Source organism: Malaclemys terrapin, chromosome 13 (genome assembly GCF_027887155.1).
Source record: "Malaclemys terrapin pileata isolate rMalTer1 chromosome 13, rMalTer1.hap1, whole genome shotgun sequence".
Taxonomy (NCBI): domain Eukaryota; kingdom Metazoa; phylum Chordata; order Testudines; family Emydidae; genus Malaclemys; species Malaclemys terrapin.
In genome coordinates, this window is record NC_071517.1 from 38,256,205 (window position 1) to 38,277,427 (window position 21,223).

Here is a 21,223-nt window from a genome sequence, read left to right on the forward strand (position 1 = left end):
CTAGAAGATCACAGTGGCCCCTTCTGGCCTTGGAATTTACAAATCATCTTCCCAGCTTTGTCTGGAGTTCACCTTCTGCATCCTCTCTGCTCACATCTGCAAAAAGGGGGTAGTGATGACGGGTATCTCCCCAACGGTGCGATGCCTCAGCCAATACAAGCTGCTGAGAAGCCACAGCAGAAAAGATTGAGTTCTTCTGCCTTCCAGCCTGTAGGCTACAGGGTGTGCTGGGAGTCTCCCTCAACCAGCCATGAACAGGATTGTGCTGGTATTTCATACCTAGCCCACAGCGTTTTAATAATAGCTCATGTTGGGAGGGGCTGTTGACCAAATGACTCCAGCTTTGTACCCTTGACCCTACCCTGTGCCCTCAGGTTTCTAGCCAATCAGAGTGTGAATGTGAATTTAAAGGAAAAGGGGTAATTTGGTTTGGGAAAGAAATGCTGCTGCAACACAATGGTGCGGCTAAGTGCCACCCCGTAATATTCTGTAGTTGATGATGTGAGTTGCTATTTTATTGCCAGTTTCCTTCTGTTCCTTGGCAGCTGGAAGTTGCTAATGGATTTCTTTCACAATGAGGATGTTGTTGCTTCTTTTCTTGCCCGGGAAAGCATCGCTTGATTCTTTGATTTTATTTACTCTTTCTCCAAGCTTTGCTTTTAGAGCTTTCGCTTAAAGTTACCCAGCGGCTTTTCTTCAAGCTCCTTCAAGGGATTTGCTTGTGGGTCTGTCTAACGTTTCAGGGCAGAGCCGTACAGATCTAATACCCTTGGGACAAAGTCCAAGACCAGAAGATAGAAATAAACTTTATTCTGTGAATTTACTCATCTGAATCTACAGCATCCAAATAACCAAATAGAGCAAAATAGGAGCATTGACCTAGGGAACTGGAGGGAGAGGGAAACACCACTATGTTTTTTATATTCATAAGTAAAGAGCAGAGGACTTCGATGGATGACCCTAAGTGAGTCAGAACTTAGGCCAGGTCCACACTGTAAACTTCCATTGGTAGAACTATATTGCTCAGGGCTGTGAAAAATCCACACCCTTCAGTGAACGCAGTCATACCGACTGAACTCCCGGTGTAGACAGCGGTACGTTGATGGGAGAGCTTCTCCCCTGGACATAACTACTGCCTCTCACAGAGGTAGATTAACTACAATGATGGGAGCAGCTCTCCTGTCAGCATAGGACCGTCTTTACTTAAGCATTACAGGGGCGCAACAGCGCTGGTGCAGTATTTTAAGTGTAGACCTGCCCTAAGACAGACAGGCTCTGCTGTGACCCTGAGAGTGGCTCCTGGTGTCTGCTGGTTGGCCAGTTCATGTGTGTCTGGAGGATCCCAGAGTTACAGAGAAAGGCATGTAAGTTGGCTGAGAAACTCCTTTCACCAGTATAATGCTGAGCAAGTCAGTCTTGTTCTCCCTCACCATTTTATTGTGAGTCTCGCAGCACTCAGTGTTTTTCTTAAAAGTCCCAGCTGCTGGAGTAGATAGATTTGAGGGAACTCAGATTATATGACAGATACATTTCCAGCCTTCATGTTTGTGTAGCAAAGATTGAAAACCGGAAACAAGAACACCCTGAAAGCTGAGAAACCAGAAGGAAAAGAAAAATAACACAAAATTTAAAAAGATGTTTAAGCCAATCTCATGATTGTGGGGGGCCTGACACAGTTTTTGAATGCTTGAGGCTGGCAAGACCGTGATTAGAATGGCAAAGTGTGATAGCTGTAATATATATATTACCCATGTCTTTGCTCTACTTTAGATATCTCATATCGTGTGATTCCTGCTCCTCTGTGACAGGTCTTAACGGTATGCCTGCCGGTGAGCACGTACTGCCATGCCTTCCCGTAACCTTCTCAGAAATTCGACACGCCGGCGCCCAAAGAAGGGGATGATCTTCCCAGTGAAAGAGGATGTGAAAGTAAAGATTGGCTCTGTGCCAGAAGATGTAATGTCATAAAATGTAACTTTCTCCCCTTCATAATCCAGATAAACCCCAATGCTACTGGGGCTACAATGTAGGCCCAGAGCAGTCTTAGGGGAGGTGAGGGCCCAGTACTGATATCTTGTATTCTGCAAAGCCCAGATCCCCTCCTCTGGTGTACAGCTTATCACTCCCTCGTGTATCACAGACTCTTTGGCAATGCCCAAAACCCACTCATCTTTGTTCCCCACCTCCACTTCCCAGTAACATCTCCCTGAGGTGAAGCCCTTATAGCCCAGCACACAGGGAGCAGGGTAAAACCTGTTCTGTGGCACTAAATATCCCGTGTCTTGGTATTTCTGTAACACACTCTCATCTGTGGACACGACGGAACAGGGATTTGCCAGGTCTGGATCCGGAGTGGCCTGCACTGCAAGAGGAGAAAGAGAGACAGGAGAAGAGTGTTAAGGTCTGTCCACACTGCAGAGTTAACCCAGGCACTTACTCAGCTGCTAACCCTAATGCCCTTCCTGTCCAGATGCATAAACACCTCATCTGAGTTCAGGGGTGCTCTCCACCCAGCACAGGCACCGACTTTGTGAGTGCTCCTGGGCTGAAGCACCGACAGAAAAAAATAGTGGTGTTCAGCACCCACCAGCAGGTCCTGCGGATTAGCTCCTCCCCCACTCCTCACAGCACCTCCCACCCGCCGATGGGCCCCGCCGATCAGCTCCTCCCACTCCCTTCCAGCGCCTTCCTCCTGCCATGGATCTGTTGTTCAGAGGTGGGCAGGAGGTTTGGGAGGGAGGTGGAGGAGTGGGGGCAGAATGGAGTGGGGCAGTGGCTTGTGGGCGGGGCCTGGGGCAGAGCAAGGGTCAAGTACCCCCCCTGGGAACTGGGGAAGTCGGCGTCTCTGTGCAGGCTAAACCACTCCAGTGCTGAGAGTCAGAGAGTTTGAGGCCAGAAGGGAACCGGGGTATCTAATCTGACCCCCGTATATCACAGCCACCAACCCCACCCAGCACCCACCTAACCGAACCCCCAACATTAGCCCAAAGCAGGAAGGCCTACAGCAGACTGGACTATTTATGTGCCACAGACAGAGAAGAGGAGGCACCGAGGTACCAGCGCCTGAGGCGCCACAATGCAGGGAAACGATGCAGTGAGATACCCCCAAACAATCCTGGTACGTCACCCGCACCCACATGCTGCAGAGGAAAGTGAAAACCTTCCCCCCATCGTCATTGCTAGCCTGACCAGAGGCAAAATAGCCCTCCTGTGCCTTCCCACAATTCCCCTGTGAAAGACAGGCCGGGTACCCCACGAATTGCTGGGAAAGAAACACAGAATAGCTCAGCTCACGGCGGCACCACCAGCCATGGGACGTGCTCCCAGACGTCCTGGAGACTCAGCAGCACCAGTGAGGACACAGTAAGTGAGGTCAGGCTCAGCAGCAGGGCTCCTTGCGCCCAGCCCAGGCTAACCCGGGTGCTGATCCCCAGGGTTCACTCCGCAGTGCAGACAGACCCTTCCAGGCAGAGCTCAGCCCTGGGGGAGGCTAGGACCATTTCTCACGCTCCCCAGTAGCCCCGGGCGGGCTGGGGTGGGCCCTGAGTGTCAGTCCTGGGGAGCTGCCTGTTGGCTGAAGCTGAGCAGGAAATTCCCCATCGTTCCCGCCAGGCATCTAAGAGGTATTGTTAGAAGGGGGTGAAAAACTGGGATTTTTTTGTAATTTTTTTTAGGAAGCCTATATGTGCCTCAGTTTCCCTACCTGCAGTGTTGTTACCCAGTGGGTGAAAAGGGAGTGTTTGCTCTCGGGGCAGGCTAAGCTGCCCACGTCACTGTCTGGGGCCTGAGGTCCTCAGAAGACAATGGCAAGTCCAATGGCCTGGACATAGAAACAGCAACCAGCACCCCGGAGAGCTACGGACTTCCCCGCCTCTGTGACTGAGCTGCATCGCCCCAGCTCGGGAACAAAGGGGTGAAACAGACCTTACGTGTTGGCTGCAGGAAGCAGGGGGGGGCAGAGGAGCTGACTTCCTGGGGGGTGCTTGACCCCTGCTCTGCCCCAGACCCCACCCTCACTCCACCCCCCCTCCTCTACCTGCCCCTGATCCTCTCCCCCCCCCCCCCCGCCCACCACTGAACAGTTCATCGCAGTGGATAGGAGGTGCTGGGAGGGAGGGGAAGGAGCTGATTGGCCGGGCTCCCGGCAGGTGGGAGGGGAAAAAGGGCAGGACCTGATCCACAGGGCTGCAAGTGGGTGCTGAGCACCCACTATTTTTTTTCTGTGGGTGCTTTAGCTATGGTGCGGCACACCTGGGAGTATGAGAAAGCAGATCAGATGGACAGGGAGACAGAGCTTAAACAATGGGGTTTGCACAGCAGGGCTGGGCACTGGCTACCCCGAATGGACTACCACAGGGATGTGTAACAGTCTTCCGACGCACTACACTCATTTTGGGGAGGGAGCATGGTCTAGAGGTTAGAAGCCAGGACGCCTGGGCTCTATTCCTCACTCTGCTACTGACTTGCTGTGTCACCTCAGGCACGTCCCTTCCTCTCACTGCATTCCAGCTTCCCTTTTTGTCAAATGGGCATAAAAGATGCCAGGAATTCAGATGCTGTTGCTGGGGGCCATAAAAGGACACAGGTAGGTAACTATGAGATCAGAAGAGACCCCCTTCCCAGGCCTCCAGTGGTGCTCATGGGACAAGGAGGGGGACACAACACGGTTGTGGTGTTCAGTAATCCTGCTGGGAGCATGGTGCTTGAATGAAACCCTCTTTATCCAGGGTTCTGTATCACAGAGCTTCTGCCATGCTCCTCCTTCCTGTCTGGGAAGCCAAACCACTTAAAGGTACAGTTCCCAGTACCACAGGGAGCACCAACCCCCAGGGAGAGAGAATGCTCCTTGAACTGATGGACCTATCTTCCATGAATTTATCCATCAATGGCTATTAGTATCCTGTCTTCTGACAGTGGCCAATGCCAGGTGTCCCAGAGGGAATGAACAGATGAAGTAATCATCAAGTGATCCAGCCCCTGTCGCCCATTCCCAGCTTCTGGCAAACAGAGGCTAGGGACCCCATCCCTGCCCATCCTGGCTAACAGCCATTCATGGACCTGTCCTCCATGAATTTATTTAGTTAAAAAAAAAAGTCTGTTACAGTCTTGGCCTTCACAACATCCTCTGGCAAGGAGTTCCACACATTGACTGTGTGTTGTGTGAAGAAATACTTCCTTTTGTTTGTTTTAAACCTGCTGCCTATTAATTTCATTTGGTGACCCCTAGTAATTATGTTACAAGAAGGAGTAAATAACACTTCCTTATTTACTTTCTCCACACCTGTCATGATTTTATAGACCTCTGTCATATCTCACCTTAGTCATCTCTTTTCCAAGCTGAAAAGTCCCAGTCTTATTAATCTCTCCTCATATAGCAGCTGTTCCATACCCCTAATTGTTTTTGTTGCCGTTTTCTGAACCTTTTCCAATATATCTTTTTTGAGATGGGGCAACCACATCTGCACGCTGTATTCAAGATGTAGGTGTACCATGGATTTATAAAGAGGCAATATGATATTTTCTGTCTTATTATCTATCCCTTTCCTAATGATTCCCAACATTCTGTTTGTTTTGAATGCCACTGCAGTCCTGATTCCCTGCCTGGTTCAGTACTGGCCTTAGCATGGTTTCCCCACAAGGGACCTTCCACCAGCTGGGGATGGATGGAGCCCAGCACGAGTCCATGCTCCTGACACTAGGGTGAGAGGGAAGTATAGCATAGGAGCTGGTGGGAGATGCTTCCTTAACTCGTTATTTCCCAGTTTTCAGAGGTTGAAATACGGGTTCCTTTCACGTTCTGGTAGAGTACATGGCACTGATGGTCAACCTGCACTCTGTGTTAATGACGTTTTCCAGCAGCGAAGCTTGTCTTTCATATAAAAAATAAAAATAGAGGAAATTTCTAGTCCTTATAATTACCGAGAGAAGAGCAAAATGTGACCTGAGTGTGCCCTAAAGGATGATTATTGGACCTAAAAAATGTACCCTACTTTCCAATTGTAAATAGTATGTGCTCGTTCATACATCACAAAATGGGAATGGGCGACAGGATGAATCTCTGGATAATTCCCTGTTCTGTTCATTCCCTCTGGGGCACCTGGCATTGGTCACTGTTGGAAGACAGGATACTGGGCTAGATGGACTAGATGGCTAGATGGACAATTGGTCTGACCCTGTATGGCCGTTATTATGGTATAATGATTCCTTCTAACTTTGGGATCCTTGACTCTGTATTGGTGGAAACCTCTTGTTTGAATTCAAGAAGCTTCTTTTAAAAAATGAATACTGAGATTTTAATTAATAATTGTTGTAGGATAATTACCTCATGAAAACTTACCCTCTTCCTCCGCCTTTGAAATCAGAAAGTTCAGTTGATAGGGCAGGGTTTCTAGAGAAAGAAAAGATCAGAGGAGAGGTGATTTCCCCGTTTTTTGCAGGAAAATAGCCTCATGAAAATGGGGCTGGATTCACAAAGAAACTTAGGCAAGGTGACGCTTAGCATCACAACACCCAACGTTTAGGCACCTAGAAAGTCACTGTGATTCACAAAGCAGGAGTCAGGCACCCAGGCAATCTGTACCATGAACGGGGAGAGAGATGCGCCTTGGAATGAGATTCATAAAAGTCAGCATGCTAGACGACTCCCTGCTGTGGGAAATGCCAAATCGGGGGGGGGGGGGGGGGGGGTGCTAAGCCCCGGCCATCTCAGGGAGTTCGGCAACTGAGTCTGGGCAGCACTATAAGTGCCTCCCTCGGTGTGGGATTCTCAGCTACGAGCCCTCTCTTGGTGTCCAGCACCTGGGCCATTTTTTTTGGCAAGAAGCCTGCGGGGGTGGAGAAAACCCACCTTGCTCATAACTTTTACCCCAGTGGTTGGAGCACTGAGCTGGCCCTTGGGAGACCCCTGGTTCAAGTTAACCCTGTGCCACAGAGGGATCAGGGATCTGAAATGGGATCTACCACCTCTCAAGGAGTACCCTAACCTCTGGGCTGTAGGATTTTCTGATGCCGGGTGCCCACATGCTCTCCTGGGGGAGAGGTTCCACTGGGGATAATCAATAATTCATTGGGCCAGAGGCAGAGACAAATCACGAGAACGTCTCTGTAGCCAGGTGGTTAGAGCACGCCCTGGGGAGGTGGGAGACCCAGAAGCCTGTCCCTCTGCTCCATTATCTATACGCAGTGGATCAGATTCAAAAGGGGAGACCGAGGCCTATATCAGACGCCTGCTGGAATCCTTCTTCTTCTCCTCTAGGGAACAAGGGATTTGAACTGGGGGGCTCCTACATCTCAGGTCTGTACCCTAATCACAGAGCTCTACGTTATAAGGGAGCTTCTCGTTCCCTAGGGCCTGGTTCTTTTGGGTAAGTTCACATATAGGGCCTGAGCCAGTAAGTGTGCTCAGAGCAGGCATCTCAGATTGGGGCCTGTAGGTGAGTTAGGAGGAGGAACGCCTTTCTTTCCCCTGTTCGTGTATCTCTCTGGGGCTTAGGTGTCTGGACAGCTAGACTGGAAATGCAGTGTGCATGCACAGAGGCAGAAACATAGGTGCCTAGGGAATATTTACCGCAAAAATAGAGGTGATGAGTGATTTTAGGCAGCTGAGCAGGGGGCTTTGTGAATCGCAGTATGGTCTGATTCTGGGATTTAGGTGCCTAAAATGGCAGGTGGACCCCCAAATCCTTTTGTGAATCCAGCCCTCACCCTTTCTCTCTGCCTTTGGGTTCAGAAGTAAGTTCAGAGGGTCGGGTCTCTAGAGAAAGGAAGGATTGGAGGAGGTGATTTCATGTTGTCTTGACTGGTGACATTCCTACTGTTAATTAATGTAACTGTGCTTGAGAGACAAGCTTTAGAGCTTACACAGAGCTCTTCTTCCGGTCCATGTAGCTCAAAACAGGAGTTGGTTCAATAAACACTGTTACCTCCCCGGCCTTGTCTAATATCCTGGGACTGACATGGCTACAGCAGCACTGGATGGAACCGTGCTGTAATTCTGAGACAGCCCAAAGGAAAAGAGACCATAGATTGAGAGGCACATTGGAATGGGGAGACCTTTCCAGCGAGACCAAACTAAAGTGAAATTATCGTCCAAAATATAATATCTTGAACCTCTCCATCTCTCACCTGCCTCCAAGGATCTCAAAGTACTGGGCGGCATTCACTAATTACCACAACAAGGTAGGTTGGCCATTATTTCCTCCTTCTTAAAGATGGAGGAACTCGAGGTACAGACTCTGGGATTTTCAAAAGGGCTGAGGCCATATGGCAGCCAACTCCCATTGACGGTCAGAGAGATGGGTGCCTAAATCCCTTAAGTTACTTGGAAAATCCCAGCCAGGGAGATTAAATTCAACATTTTCTAAAACATCTGGTGACTGTGTCTCTCTGAAATTCTGAGTGGCCAATTTTGACACCCAGGGTTGGGTCTGGGACAGTCCAAGTGGAGGCCTGGTGAACTGGCATCAGCCCTGAGCCCTCCCCATCCCACCCACAAAGACGTCTAGCTGGGACGAGCTGAGAACTAATAAGCCAGAGTCCATCTCCTTCCACAGTCAGAGGCACATCTCGATGTACCATCACCGTAGCATGAACCCAGATAACTGTTCAGTTACCTTGGAATTTCTTCAGAGCCTCCTGTAGACAAACATTTCTTTGGGAAGAGACGCCGATTCTCTCTCTCAGGTCCTCTGGCACGGCCACTGGTTTCTCGAACTTCAGCTTCTCACACCTAGAGGGGGGAAAAAAAAACCTCTAAATCTTTTCTTTCTTTTGTGAGAATGAGCTACCAGAGGCTGCTCTCTTGTGGGCTCATTGTGAGCCTCTAACTCCCACTGGTGAGTCAACTGCCCTCCTCTCTGGAGTATTTAAATGCCTAGATGCTCAAATGGGAGTTAAAGAGAGTAAGGGGTCCACAAGCTGCCCCTCAGAGAGAAGGGCATAATCTTGTGGGAAAGGATGCTCCAGTGGTTAAGGGGTTGCTATAGGAGTCTGCAAACCTACGTTCCACTCCCTGCTGCCACAGCCTCCCTGCATGACCTTGGGCAAGTCACTTAAGGCCTGATTTTTAAAGGTGCCTCCTGGGATTTTCAAAAGCACCTAACCAAGCTAGGCTCCCAACTGCCAACGATTGCAATGGGAGGTGCCTAACTTGCTTGGTGGAATTTTCCAAAGCAGCTAAGTGCCTAGCTACATGTCAGGTGTCTAAATACTCTGGAAAATCTGACCCGGGGGGATCCAATCCCCTTCCAACATCATGACACGTAAGGGGGGGTGGGAAGGAGCTACGTACCTGCTCCAGGTGCTTCTGATGTCCTAGAAGAGAGAGAGGGAAGAAGAAGAAAAAAAAGAGATCAGTCCCATGTGCCACAAGCTGGCGATCGCTCCTGCTCTGGAGAGGACTCACTTGGCCGTCCCTAGTCGAGCTCTAGATGCAGTTCTCTGTAGTTGCACCTTTAAAATTCCATTCACAGACTTCGATGGAATGGGGCCCCTAAGCATGCACCATGATTTTGGGGTTTCTCCTTCTAAATTCTATTTTGCCTGTGCCAAGGGCACTTGCTCAAACAGACTGATCAGACACATGAATCCCTGACTTCCACATGCAACTGCTGTGTCCAGTGCATTTGCCTTTCTCAAGCTAAAAGCTCCATGTATTCATTCTGGTCAGCAATTCTAGAAACTGGATTCATTCCTATTTCTTAATAGGCTCTGCAAAGAACTTCGCTTTCCTAATCTCCCACTTCCTAGAAACTGGAGTTGTGCCTTTTATTGCATCCAGCTCATTAGGGCCCTTCGTTTTCAGTTTTTATTTTAGTTAAACACTGATAAATTCCCAGGAAAAATTACCACCACAACAAAAACAGGTGAAAATCAGCACAAAAAACTATTAATTATTCTAGGTAAATATTGGGGTTTATTTTGGTGGATGTAAAGATAGGAAAAAAAAGTATTCAGGAGATTAATGCTTTGAATTCTGTTCATCACTGTGGTTTGCTGCAGAACTAAAACACAACTCAAAACACAATGCCTCCCCTGAGTTTAAGAAAACAATAGATCTCTAATCCCCAAATAAAACTTTTCATTTGAACAAACAGTTTACTGGTGTAGACTTAGAACTATTGGCCTATAAATATTCACATTTGATAACTGGGCCACACCATTTGCAGCGCATACACTCTACTTCATCCTTTTCGCCTGTTTTTGTTTCTTTAACCCTTTTGAATACTTCCTTGTGTTCTGAAACGTATTCTGATACAGATTTTCATTTTCTTCCCATTTTAGTGCATCAAATCTTTAACCCATTGTCTGCTAACAGTTTGAAATGTGTACGTGGTGGGTGTGAGATTTATCACTATGTTCAGATGCACACGCACTTCAGACCTTGTGTGCGTGCCTGTTGGTTATTGTGTGTATCTTCTAGAACAACATGTTCTTACATCAGCAGGCAGCTTTGCATATACCCACAGACTAATGTATTATCGTAATACAGAGATCTCATGCAACATATTGTATTTTCCTAATAAAACAAGTTTTTTATATATATTTGAATGATACAAAAGTAGGATGAAAATCAGAAAAAAAGGAATACTACTTTTTTGTAAAACCCAGGAATTTTTTGGTAAAATTGATTTAAACTGAAAACAAAGGGGCTAATATAAATTTCTTGAAGTGCTAACGCCCCATATTTTACACAGTACAAATTAATGAAGACTAGGAAACTTTTGATAAACTTTGTTGTTTTGGAATTTTGAAGTCTTTGGAATAGTAGAATGAAGATTTGCTTCCTGTACTGGTCAACTGATTCTGGAGACATATGCTCTAGAATACTGTTGAGAAGATAGAAACCTTGATGGTCATTAGCTTTAGAGGCAATCAGCTTCTGGAACACACCTAATAATCCAGGAATTTTGTCAGCTGCAGCACTTGCTATTGTGTTGGCACCCTTCTCTAAGTATGCCTGGAGGAGTCTCACCAAAGGAGGAATGTTTCCTGTCCTTTCCCACAGTACTGGCTGGAGGGGATGAGGAAACAATGCCATGTAGGATGACGGGATGTCATTTTTATGTATTTCCAATAGTAGAGACATCACTTGAAACACGTATGGAATAAACTCTTGTATATCATTCTGTAATATCTCAGTAAACACCATAAACAAACCTTATCGACAAGCATATTGATTCAAACGTAATGGTTAAAGTGAGGTTTGCGTGGGTTCTTACTGACAGCCAGCAGTTTCTGTGTAAGCTAAGCGATGAGAGAAGGGATGTATGGGATTATAGCTTCCTGTAGCAGAGAAAAACTTCTCATGACAGCTTTCATAATATACTCATTTTCAGATGAGCCAGGAAATGTCAGGGCTTATATATGATGTATCAAAAAGGCCTGAGACGTCTGCCTTTAAAACAGCAAAACTGTTTCCACACTGGAAATATTAGAAATGTCAAATTTTGTTTTCCCTCACTTTGCTAAAGGAAATGTTGACAGTCTCCATTGTGGAGGGAGACCTCTCCAAGAACTTAATAAACTCCAAAGCTAATCACTCAGAATCTCTCCCTTCCCTGGGCAGGGATCTGAGTGTCTAACGATCTCACCTGTAGGAATTGGCTTGTTGGCTGCTGACACTTCTCTTCTATCTCACTGATCAAGTCACTCAGACGGGAAATCTCCTCAGACACTTTGGTGACATTTTCATCCTGTATCTTCACAATTTCCTTGTCCAACTCTTCCAGATGGGCCAGCAGGAGTCGCTCTTGCTCCTCCAGGAATTGCCGCAGTTGCTCAAATTCAGACATGATCTTCTGCCTCTCAACTTCTCTCTTTCCCTATAATGAAGAGGCAAACAGGAAAAGGACAGGTCAGGGACTAGGGTTCCCAGATGTCCAGTTTTCGACCAGAAAGTCCAGTCAAAAGGGAAACCTGCAGTGTCCGGTCGGCACTGCTGACTGGATATTAGAAGTCCGGTTACCCAGAGGAACTGGCTTCCAACACCAGGGGAGCCTGGAGGAGCACTCAGGGTTGGCTCTGGGACGGGGGAGAGAAGTGTGGGCAGCTCCCCCGTCCTGCCCCAATCACCCCTCTACCCGCAGAGCATGGCTCTCCCTCCCCCGCCCCAGTTACCTCCACCACATCCCTAGAGCCCAGCTCAGCTGGCAGAGGGAGGGAAGTGGAGAGAGCAGCAAGCAACAGTGAGGGGGAAAGAGGATTGGGGGGCGAGGCATCGAGGAAAAGAGGCAGAGCCTGGGACGGGGCAGGTTCCAGCGCTTAGCATCCGGTTTTCACAAATGAGAAAGTTGGACATTGTTGTCCCACAAACTTATACAGGATCGTTTTAGGGGTCAAGACAAAGCTGCCACATTTATTATTAATCTGTAACTATTAGCAAATACCTCAATGCTTATACACATACACACACACCCCCCAAAAATGTTCTGCAGCTGCTGGATAGTTACCGGTCCTGATTGTAGTTTGAGTTGGCAGCTTGGGATCGTAGCTCGTGACAGCTAACTGGCCAGGAAAGCTGAGCACGAGGAGGAACTGGGTCTCTGTTGGGCGCGCACCGATGCTCCTTGATGTTGATAGCAGAACGTTACCCAAAATCTCTCATCTCACCCTTCCTTTTTTATAGGAGTTTAGTTTGGTTTCAAAGTCTCTAGGTCTTGCTGTGTCACGCCGCCTCTGGATTTGGTGCTTGATCACCCGTCAATTGCAGGCGTGACTGTCAGCCTGGGACCTGGCTTTGATCTTCCTTCTGTTTTTTTCTTTTTAGGGTGGATGCTTCTTGCTTGAGTTAGGGTTGTTGTCTAGTTCTTCAGCCGTTGGTATTTGAACTTTATCTCATCAGGAGGGGCTGGTGCTGGAGGTTGATTCTATCACCCATACATACCTCATTCACACATCTCAACTAGACTAATAAAATTACAGTATGGCTTGCAAAAATGGAGGCTGCAGCACAAGCCTTCTACAACATGGAGTATGCATTTTAAAATGGGTTTTAAATTACAATATTGCACAGAAATTACAATGTAGACAAAATGGCAAGTGTAATGAAATGGTGAACAGAAGTTACAATGATACAGTGAATAACTAAAAACAATTTCATTCACATCGGTTCTACAACATCCCAGACTATCCCCATGTCCCTGTTAGGAACAGTTCTTAAAGCCCTCTTTTCATATCAACCTACTACAAACATACATTTGAGATTTCAGGAGAAAATGCCTGATAGTTTCTAGAGAGAAGTTTTTCTGATAGTCTCTCAGCTGGCCTGAATGAATAACATGTTCCAAAGTGCCTTGGTGACTTAAGAGTCCAATTCCCATTTTCAAAGTGACTTTTGGTTCTTAGGAGCCTAAATTTCTTTGAAAGTGACTTTTGAAAATAGAACTTAGGTTAAATTTTCAGAAACAGCAAAATCATTTAGAAGCTGAAACCCATTTAAAAAGAGTGTATTAGGAGCTGTTTTAAAAGATATTTAGGTTTCTAAAGAGACATACAAGCCCTGAGAGGGATTTTCAGTATCACTTAGTTGCCTAAGTCCCCTTAACTACAGAGGACTTTAGTTGCTTTTGAAAAATCTCACTAGGCCTCTCTCTGCATTTTAAGCCCCTAAATGTCTTTGAGAATCTGGCCCTTAACCGCTTGCAAAATTGTAAACCTTAGGGTCCAAAATCACTTAGGCACTTTTGAAAATGTCACCCAATATCTCTAAAATGATGAGTCTTCAGGTCTGAATGGCTTAGTATATTCTCAAAAAGAACAGGAGTACTTGTGGCACCTTAGAGACTAACAAATTTATTAGAGCATAAGCTTTCGTGGGCTACTGCCCACTTCTTCGGATGCATATAGAGTGGAACATATATTGAGGAGATATATATACACACATAGAGAGAGCATGAACAGGTGGGAGTTGTCTTACCAACTCTGAGAAGCCAATTAAGTAAGGGAAAAAACTTTTTTGAAGTGATAATCAAGCTAGCCCAGTACAGACAGTTTGATAAGAAGTGTGAGAATACTTACAAGGGGAGATAGATTCAATGTTTGTAATGGCTCAGCCATTCCCAGTCCTTATTCAATCCTGAGTTGATTGTATCTAGTTTGCATATTAATTCCAGCTCAGCAGTCTCTCCTTGGAGTCTGTTTTTGAAGTTTTTCTGTTGTAAGATAGCCTCCCGCAGGTCTGTCATTGAATGTACATTGGCCAAACCGGACAGTCTCTACGCAAAAGAATTAATGGACACAAATCTGACATCAGGAATCATAATACTCAAAAACCAGTGGGAGAACACTTTAACCTGTCTGGCCATTCAATGACAGACCTGCGGGTGGCTATCTTATATATATGTTCCACTCTATATGCATCCGAAGAAGTGGGCAGTAGCCCACGAAAGCTTATGCTCTAATAAATTTGTTAGTCTCCAAGGTGCCACAAGTACTCTTGTTCTTTTTGCGGATACAGACTAACACGGCTGCTACTCTGAAACCTGTTAGTATATTCTGCTGATCATCTAGAGTCTTCCAATAGCAGAAAGGTTGGAAGGGAGGGTCTGACTCAGAATCAGGAATACATTGGCAGAGAGCTGTGGAGAAGACTGAAGGAAACTTCTGCTGGTTATCCACACAAAATGCCAGGTACAACATATACTATGCAAAATGCTTTTTCTCCAGCTCTTACATGTTTCATCTGTCAGTCTGTTAATTACATTGTCCCAGAGGAAACCAGTCACATCTGGTGGTTACAGATGGAGATTCAGGGGGATGATTTCAGTGATACAAAACAGCCACTGGGTACCTAAGTCCTATTGACAGTCAATGTGAATTAGGCACCTAATCACCCATACATGCCTTTGAAAAAAATCTCCCCTGAAATCAGTGTTTGTAGCTGGATTTGGACCCACTGATGTGTGGGGAATAAGATCAGTGCTTTGAATTGAAACTGCAAGCAAGTGGAGGAATCAGCCCAGGGGAAGATAAACAAAGACAAACATGATCACACCCTGTAAGGGGCAAAGTGCTTGAGGTTATCTAATACATCATAGCTAACCTTGATCTAAGTAGGGTGACCAGATGAGAGGAAGAAAATATTGGGACACATGTGGGGGGTCACCAGCAGAGCCAAAAAACACCCCCAAAAAATGGAGTGCCGCCAGCAGAGCAAAAAACAAAAACAAAAAAAAACGCACTGCGAAATATCGGGACAAACTGCGTCGGAACGTGGGACAAACGCCTAAATATCAGGACAGTTCTGATGTTATCGGGATGCCTGGTCACCCTAGATCTAAGCTGGACCTTGCTCCTAGTTAGCACCTTTTATCTCAGTTTAACTGGACATGGTGAACCCTACACACCACACTAGGGTCAAATTAAATTAGGTTTAAAACGTTTGCATGTCAGGGGTTTACACCAGTATAAAGACATTATATTAAAAAGTGATTTGAGGTACAGCTGTACCACACAAATGTTATGGTGGTGTGTAGAGGACGTACACTATATGCCCCTGCTAACAGGGGCATAAATAGCAGTGTAGATGGTGAGGCATGGCTTAAGCAAGTAGAGTCACGATATGCCTGAACCCTATGGGTATAAACCCTACGGACATGGCTCTATACGGCCCCAGGCAGGGCCTCCCCCATCTACAAGGCTCTTTTTAGCAGTGTAGTGTCCCACTGCCCCCCCCACACGGCCAGAGCCTTTCCCCACCACAGGTAAAGGCTCCAGAAGTGGGGAAAGACTCCGGCAGCTCTGCTGCCTCCCCCTGCTGGAGCCTTTTCATTCACCCACCACAGCGTGGACACAGCCTGTGCTGTGTAGCTACACATGCCCTGCAGGTCGCCCCCAGAGCTGTGCTGTGTAGATGTCGCCATAGCTAAATCAGGCAGTGCTGTGTATAGACCAGGGCTGACACTCTCCCAGCACAGAGAGAGACCAACTCTGACTGATGTAACTGCTGGACCATAACAATGGGAACCTACCAGATATTCCTGGCTTTGCTTCTCTCCAGCCTGTTTCCACTCCAGAAGTTCTTCTCTCTCTTGCTTTAGCGTGTTCAGTCGGGTTTGAATTTGATCCTGAGGCAAGAAAAACAATGTTTGGGAGGGTCAGGTGGCTGTGGAGTCTGTCCTCACAGATACATTTATATACATTGCATGTTCCTCTCAGGCTGTCCCACAGACAGTGGTTGTGGCAATGTCACAATTGCCTCTTGAGAGGTGGGAGATTCCGGTTCAAATCCCTTCTCCTCATCAGGCAGAGGGAGAACTTGAACCACGGGTCTCCTGCATACCAGGTGAGTGCCCTTCCCCCAGGCTAACCATTATGAAGAAGGTCTGCTACCTCCCCCGCATATGTTTTGTGTGGAGTGACACAAGTGCAGAACTCCATCGTGCAAGAAACAGTTTATATGCCTAAGCCGCCTGACTCTAGGAGAGGGGTTCCCAGGTGTGGATCACAGAGACAGGCGCATTCCTACACCAAACTCTGAGAGGGCGGGACTTAGGACACACCCCTCTCAGCAGCATCTCTCATTGTAATCCTGTCAATTACAGGCCAGTAATCCTAAGGGCTTGTCAATAAGTACAGCGCTGCAGCTGTACCAATACGTCTGTGCTGCTGCAGTGCACGCGGTGGAGACGCTCTATGCCGATGGGAGAGAGCTCTCCTGTTGGCATAATAAACCCACCTTCACAAGCGGCAGACACTTGTGAAGGTGGCGGGAGAAGCTCTCCTGCTGACATAGCACTGTGCACATGAATGCTTATGTCACTCAGGGAGGCAGGGCCGGCTACAGCCACCAGCCCAGCAAGCAGGTGCTTGGGGCGACCCCTGGAAGAGGGCGGCACGTCCGGCTCTTTGGCGGCAATTCAGTGGTGGGTGCCTCAGTCCATCTCGGAGGGAAGGACCTACCACCGAAGAATGAAGCGGAGGCCTTAGAGTTACCGATCGCAGATTTTTTTTTTTTTTTTTTTTTTTTGCTTGGGGCGGCAAAAGCTATGGAGCCGGCCCTGCAGGGAGGTGAAATATTCACAGGCCTGAGCGACATAACTTTTGGCGACATAGGCTGTATTGCAGACAAAGCCTAATTTCAGTACCAGGCAAATTGGTTAAAACTATAGTAAAAAACAAAATTGTCAGACACAGATGAACATGATTTGTGGGGGGAAGAATCAACACAGCTCTTGTAAAGGGAAATCATGCCTCACCGATCTATTAGAATTCTGAGGGTGTCAACAAGGATGATCCACTGGATATAGTGTACTTAGGTTTTCAGAAAGCCTTTGACAAGGTTCCACACTAAAGTCTCTTAAGAAAACTAAAAAGTCATGGGATAAGCAATAACCTTATCTCATGGATCAGTAACCGGTTAAAATATAGGAAACAAAGGATAGGAATAAATGGTCAGTTTTCACAATGGAGCAAGGTAAATACCAGGGTCCCCCAAGGATCTCTACTGGGACCAGTGCTGTTTAACATATTCATAAATGATCAGGAATAGGGGGTAAACAGTGAGGTGGCAAAGTCTGCAGATGATACAGAATTACTCAAGGTAGTTGAGTCAAAGCAGACTGCGAAAAGTTACAAAGGGATCTCACAAAAATGGGTGACTGGGCAACAAAATGGCAGCTGAATTTCACTGTTGATAAATGCAAAGTAATGCACATTGGCAATCATAATCCCAACTATACATATCAAATGATGTGGTCTAAAGAGCTCTTACCACTCATGAAAGAGATTTTGGAGTCATCTCTGAAAACATCTGTTCATAAAAGCTAACAGAATTTTAAGAACCATTAGGAAAGTGATGGCTAATAAGACAGACAATATCATAATGCCACTATATAAATCCATGGTACATCTTGAATACATCATGCAGTTCTATTAGTCCCATTTCAAACAACATATATTTGAATAGGAAAACATACAGCGAAAGGAATAAAAATCATTAGGGGTATGGAACAGCCTACATATGAGGAGAGATTAAAAAGATGGAGTGTTCCGCTTGGAAAAGAGGCAACTGGGGTTGGGGTGGGGATGTGATAAAGGTCTATAAAATCATGGATGGTGTAGAGAGTGAATAGGGAAGCTTATTTACCTCTTCACATAACAGGAACCAGGGGAAATTAACAGGCACCAGGTTTAAAAAACAAACAAAGGGAAGTACTTCTTCACACAACACACAATCAATCCATGGAACACATTGTCAGGGATGTTGTGAAGGCCAAAAGTATAAGTGGGTTCAAAAAAGGATTAGATGAGTTCATGGAGTATAGGTCCATCAATCGCTATTAGCCAAGATGGTCAGGGATGCAACCCCATGTTCCAGAGATCCCTAAGCCTTTGACTGCCAAGTACTGCAGGGCAATGGGTTGAGGTCGTATCCATTTTCCAGCAGTATAGGATAGGGTGTTCTGCTCCCATGCAATGACAGGGAACAGTATATGAAGAGATCTGGATGTCAGAGAGTGAAAACCGAGCAACTTACAGGGAAGGGAGTTTTGGTAAGAGTGTTTAAAACACTTTTTTAAAAAGTGTATATTAAACTCTGGAGCCTAATGAAAAATTGGGAGAAAGGGACTCCTGGTTAAAAATACAACACTCACAAGGTTCATAAATATTGTGTTCGATTGTTTGGCATGGGGGAAAAGGAGCACTTCCGAGGTGCTCTGGTACTGAGACTCAACATGGTCCTGGGAATCAGCCTTTTTCTTCCTTTAATCTTACTGTGGCACTAATACAGTCCACTTTGTCCTTAAAGCTAGAGTGGCAGACAGCACAACGGATTCTGCCCAGAGTGGATTGCTCTGTCCAACAGGCTTTTTAAGGTTCCAATCCACTTGGGCTTCATGGGCCCTAGAATGTTACATTGAGTTTGTGGTTCAAATGGATGCATAAACCCAAAGCAAAACTCTGAAGTATGCGTGGGTGGGATGTGAACCACTGGCTTGGGGAGGCTAGCCACCAGTCCAGCCCTATCTGCCCGAGGCCCCATCCCCACCAGAGTCCCCCCACTGTGACAGCTGGCCCCTCCGCCCCAGAAGCGCCAGGCAGCACCAGCACCAGCCCCAGCTGCCTGGAGTCCTGGGCTGCAGGCCAGCCTCCCGCTAACCCCAACCCAGCGAGTGGGGGAAAGAGATGCAGCATGCTGGTGGTAATCAGGAGGGGTTTGGGCGGGGGAGGGGGGGCAGGGCCACGCTGGGCTGTGTCTCCCCCGACTCCCCACTCGGCTGGTCACTTTGCTGCTCCTGAAGCATTCAGCAAGCCCGGGAAAACAAGAATTCATCATCCTGGTTTTTCCTTGAGGAAAAAATTAAGCAGATTAACCTTAATTTTTTAAGCAGAAATCTTTCAGTGCATCTTATGCTTCAGAAAGAAACAGGAAACGAACCCATTGAGAACTGCTGCTTCCAGGAAGCTGCGGTCATCAGATATGAAATGCTCAGGCTGGGCTCAAACACCGGCTCTCACAGACTCATGGACTTTAAGGACAGAAGGGACCATCATGATCATCTAGTCACCTCCTGCACATTGCACGCCACGGAACCTCACCCACCCACTCCAGTAATAGACCCCTAACCTTTGGCTGAGTAACTGAAGTCCTCAAAATCATGATTTAAAGACTTTAAGTTACAGAGAATCCACCATTTATCACTTCATTGATACAATGTACTTGGTATACAGAATAAAATGCCAGCTATGCCACGTGTACCAGGAACATTGGTTTTGCACCATTCCACTGGAACACCATTTTCATTATTTATTATTTGTATTAGCATAACATCTAAAAGCCCCACGCATGGGCCAGGACCCCAAAGTGCCAGGTGCTGTACAAAAAAAAAAAACAGTCCCTGCCCCCAAAGAACTTACAGCACTTCTAATAAACCATCTGCCTTCAGTTGTTCAGATTTTGATAATGGCATCACGGTTACATTTTGGAGCAGAGGTGTACCCAATTTGGACATTAGTATTCTAAAAATGTTGTGCTGAGAAGTACTTATCAAAGTGAAGTATAAATACTACCAGTACTTCCCTACATGCCAATGGCAGTGCCAACATTACTGAAAAGACCAGAGTTTAAAATTTGAGAGCATATTCTAGTACTGCTGAAATAAGCAATCTTATGCTGGCGTTTCCATCCTGACTGTATCAAAATTAATACAACAAACGGAGATAGTGCTACTACAGTCGTGTGCACAAAAACACTGATTCGGTTTATGTAGTGTGACGTGATAACTGCAAAATGAACATTCTCTCTTCAGCACTGACCAATATCAGTGCACTGCCTAATTAACATCACCATTAATGGGACATGGTTAATATACTGTGGAAACTCAGCTGTGCGGAGCGGTTTATAATGGGATTGTAAAGCAGTGCCTGACAGGGGAGATGAGAGGCTGTGTGGTCTAGTGGCTAGAGAACGAGGAGGGGCGTTGGGGAGCCAGGGTTTAATTCCTGGTTCTGCTACTGAGCTGTTTTGTGAGCTTGGTCAAGTCACTGCCCCTTCCGTGCCTTTCCCTCTTTTTCGCTCGGCGGAGGGGGGGGGCGATCGTCGGGGGCCTGATCGTCCGCGGGGTGGCGGGGGGCGCTGATCCGGGGGCCCGATCGGCCGCCTTACGGCTGTCCACGTCCTCCCCCTTCCAGCCAGGGCCCTGCTCCGGGCACCAGCTCTCGGGGGCGGCGAGGGGGCGCGGACAGGGCTAAGAGGGGTGTAGCTCAGCACCCCCGCCCCAAAAACTGTTCCAGCGCCACTGCATCCACACCTGCTCCGAGCCCCGCTCCCTGCCCGGGCGTGGCCTACCTTGTGCTCCCGGGCAGCCTCCTCTATCGGGACCACCCTGTGCGCGTGGTGCGCCTGGGACTCCCTGCAGATCACACAGATGAGCGTTTGGTCCTGGTTACAGAAGAGTTTGAAAGGCTCCTGGTGCGCGTTGCACAAATCTCCTGCTGCTGCTGGGACACTCAGCTGCTTGGCAATTTCTACCATGTTCCCCAGTTGTCTGTTCGGCCTCAGGGTCCTCTGGGGAAAGGTCTCTCTGCACTGAGGGCAGGAGATGTCTGTATCTGGTCTCTCCCAGCACTGGGTGATGCAGGCTCGGCAGAAACTGTGCCCGCAATCTAAAGACACTGGATCCTTGAAAAAACTCAGACAGATGGAGCAAGTAGCTTCATCTCGGAGACTCTTCAGAGGATTCCCTGCTGCAGCCATGGCTCCCTGCAGACAGTGTAACAGGAT

General features: G+C 47.2%; 1 protein-coding gene across 1 annotated transcript; it reads right to left on the reverse strand.

Moving 5' to 3' along the window:
- Window positions 1-780: 780 nt before the first annotated feature.
- On the reverse strand, window positions 781-21,223 carry LOC128847256 (zinc finger protein RFP-like). Its single transcript, XM_054046646.1, has 7 exons — window positions 20,789-21,223; window positions 15,969-16,064; window positions 11,592-11,822; window positions 9,290-9,312; window positions 8,613-8,728; window positions 6,338-6,388; window positions 781-2,362 (listed from the first exon to the last, which is right to left on the reverse strand). The coding sequence occupies exons 1-7, from the start codon at window positions 21,194-21,196 to the stop codon at window positions 1,812-1,814; spliced, it is 1,476 nt and encodes a 491-aa protein (XP_053902621.1). The 5' UTR covers window positions 21,197-21,223; the 3' UTR covers window positions 781-1,811.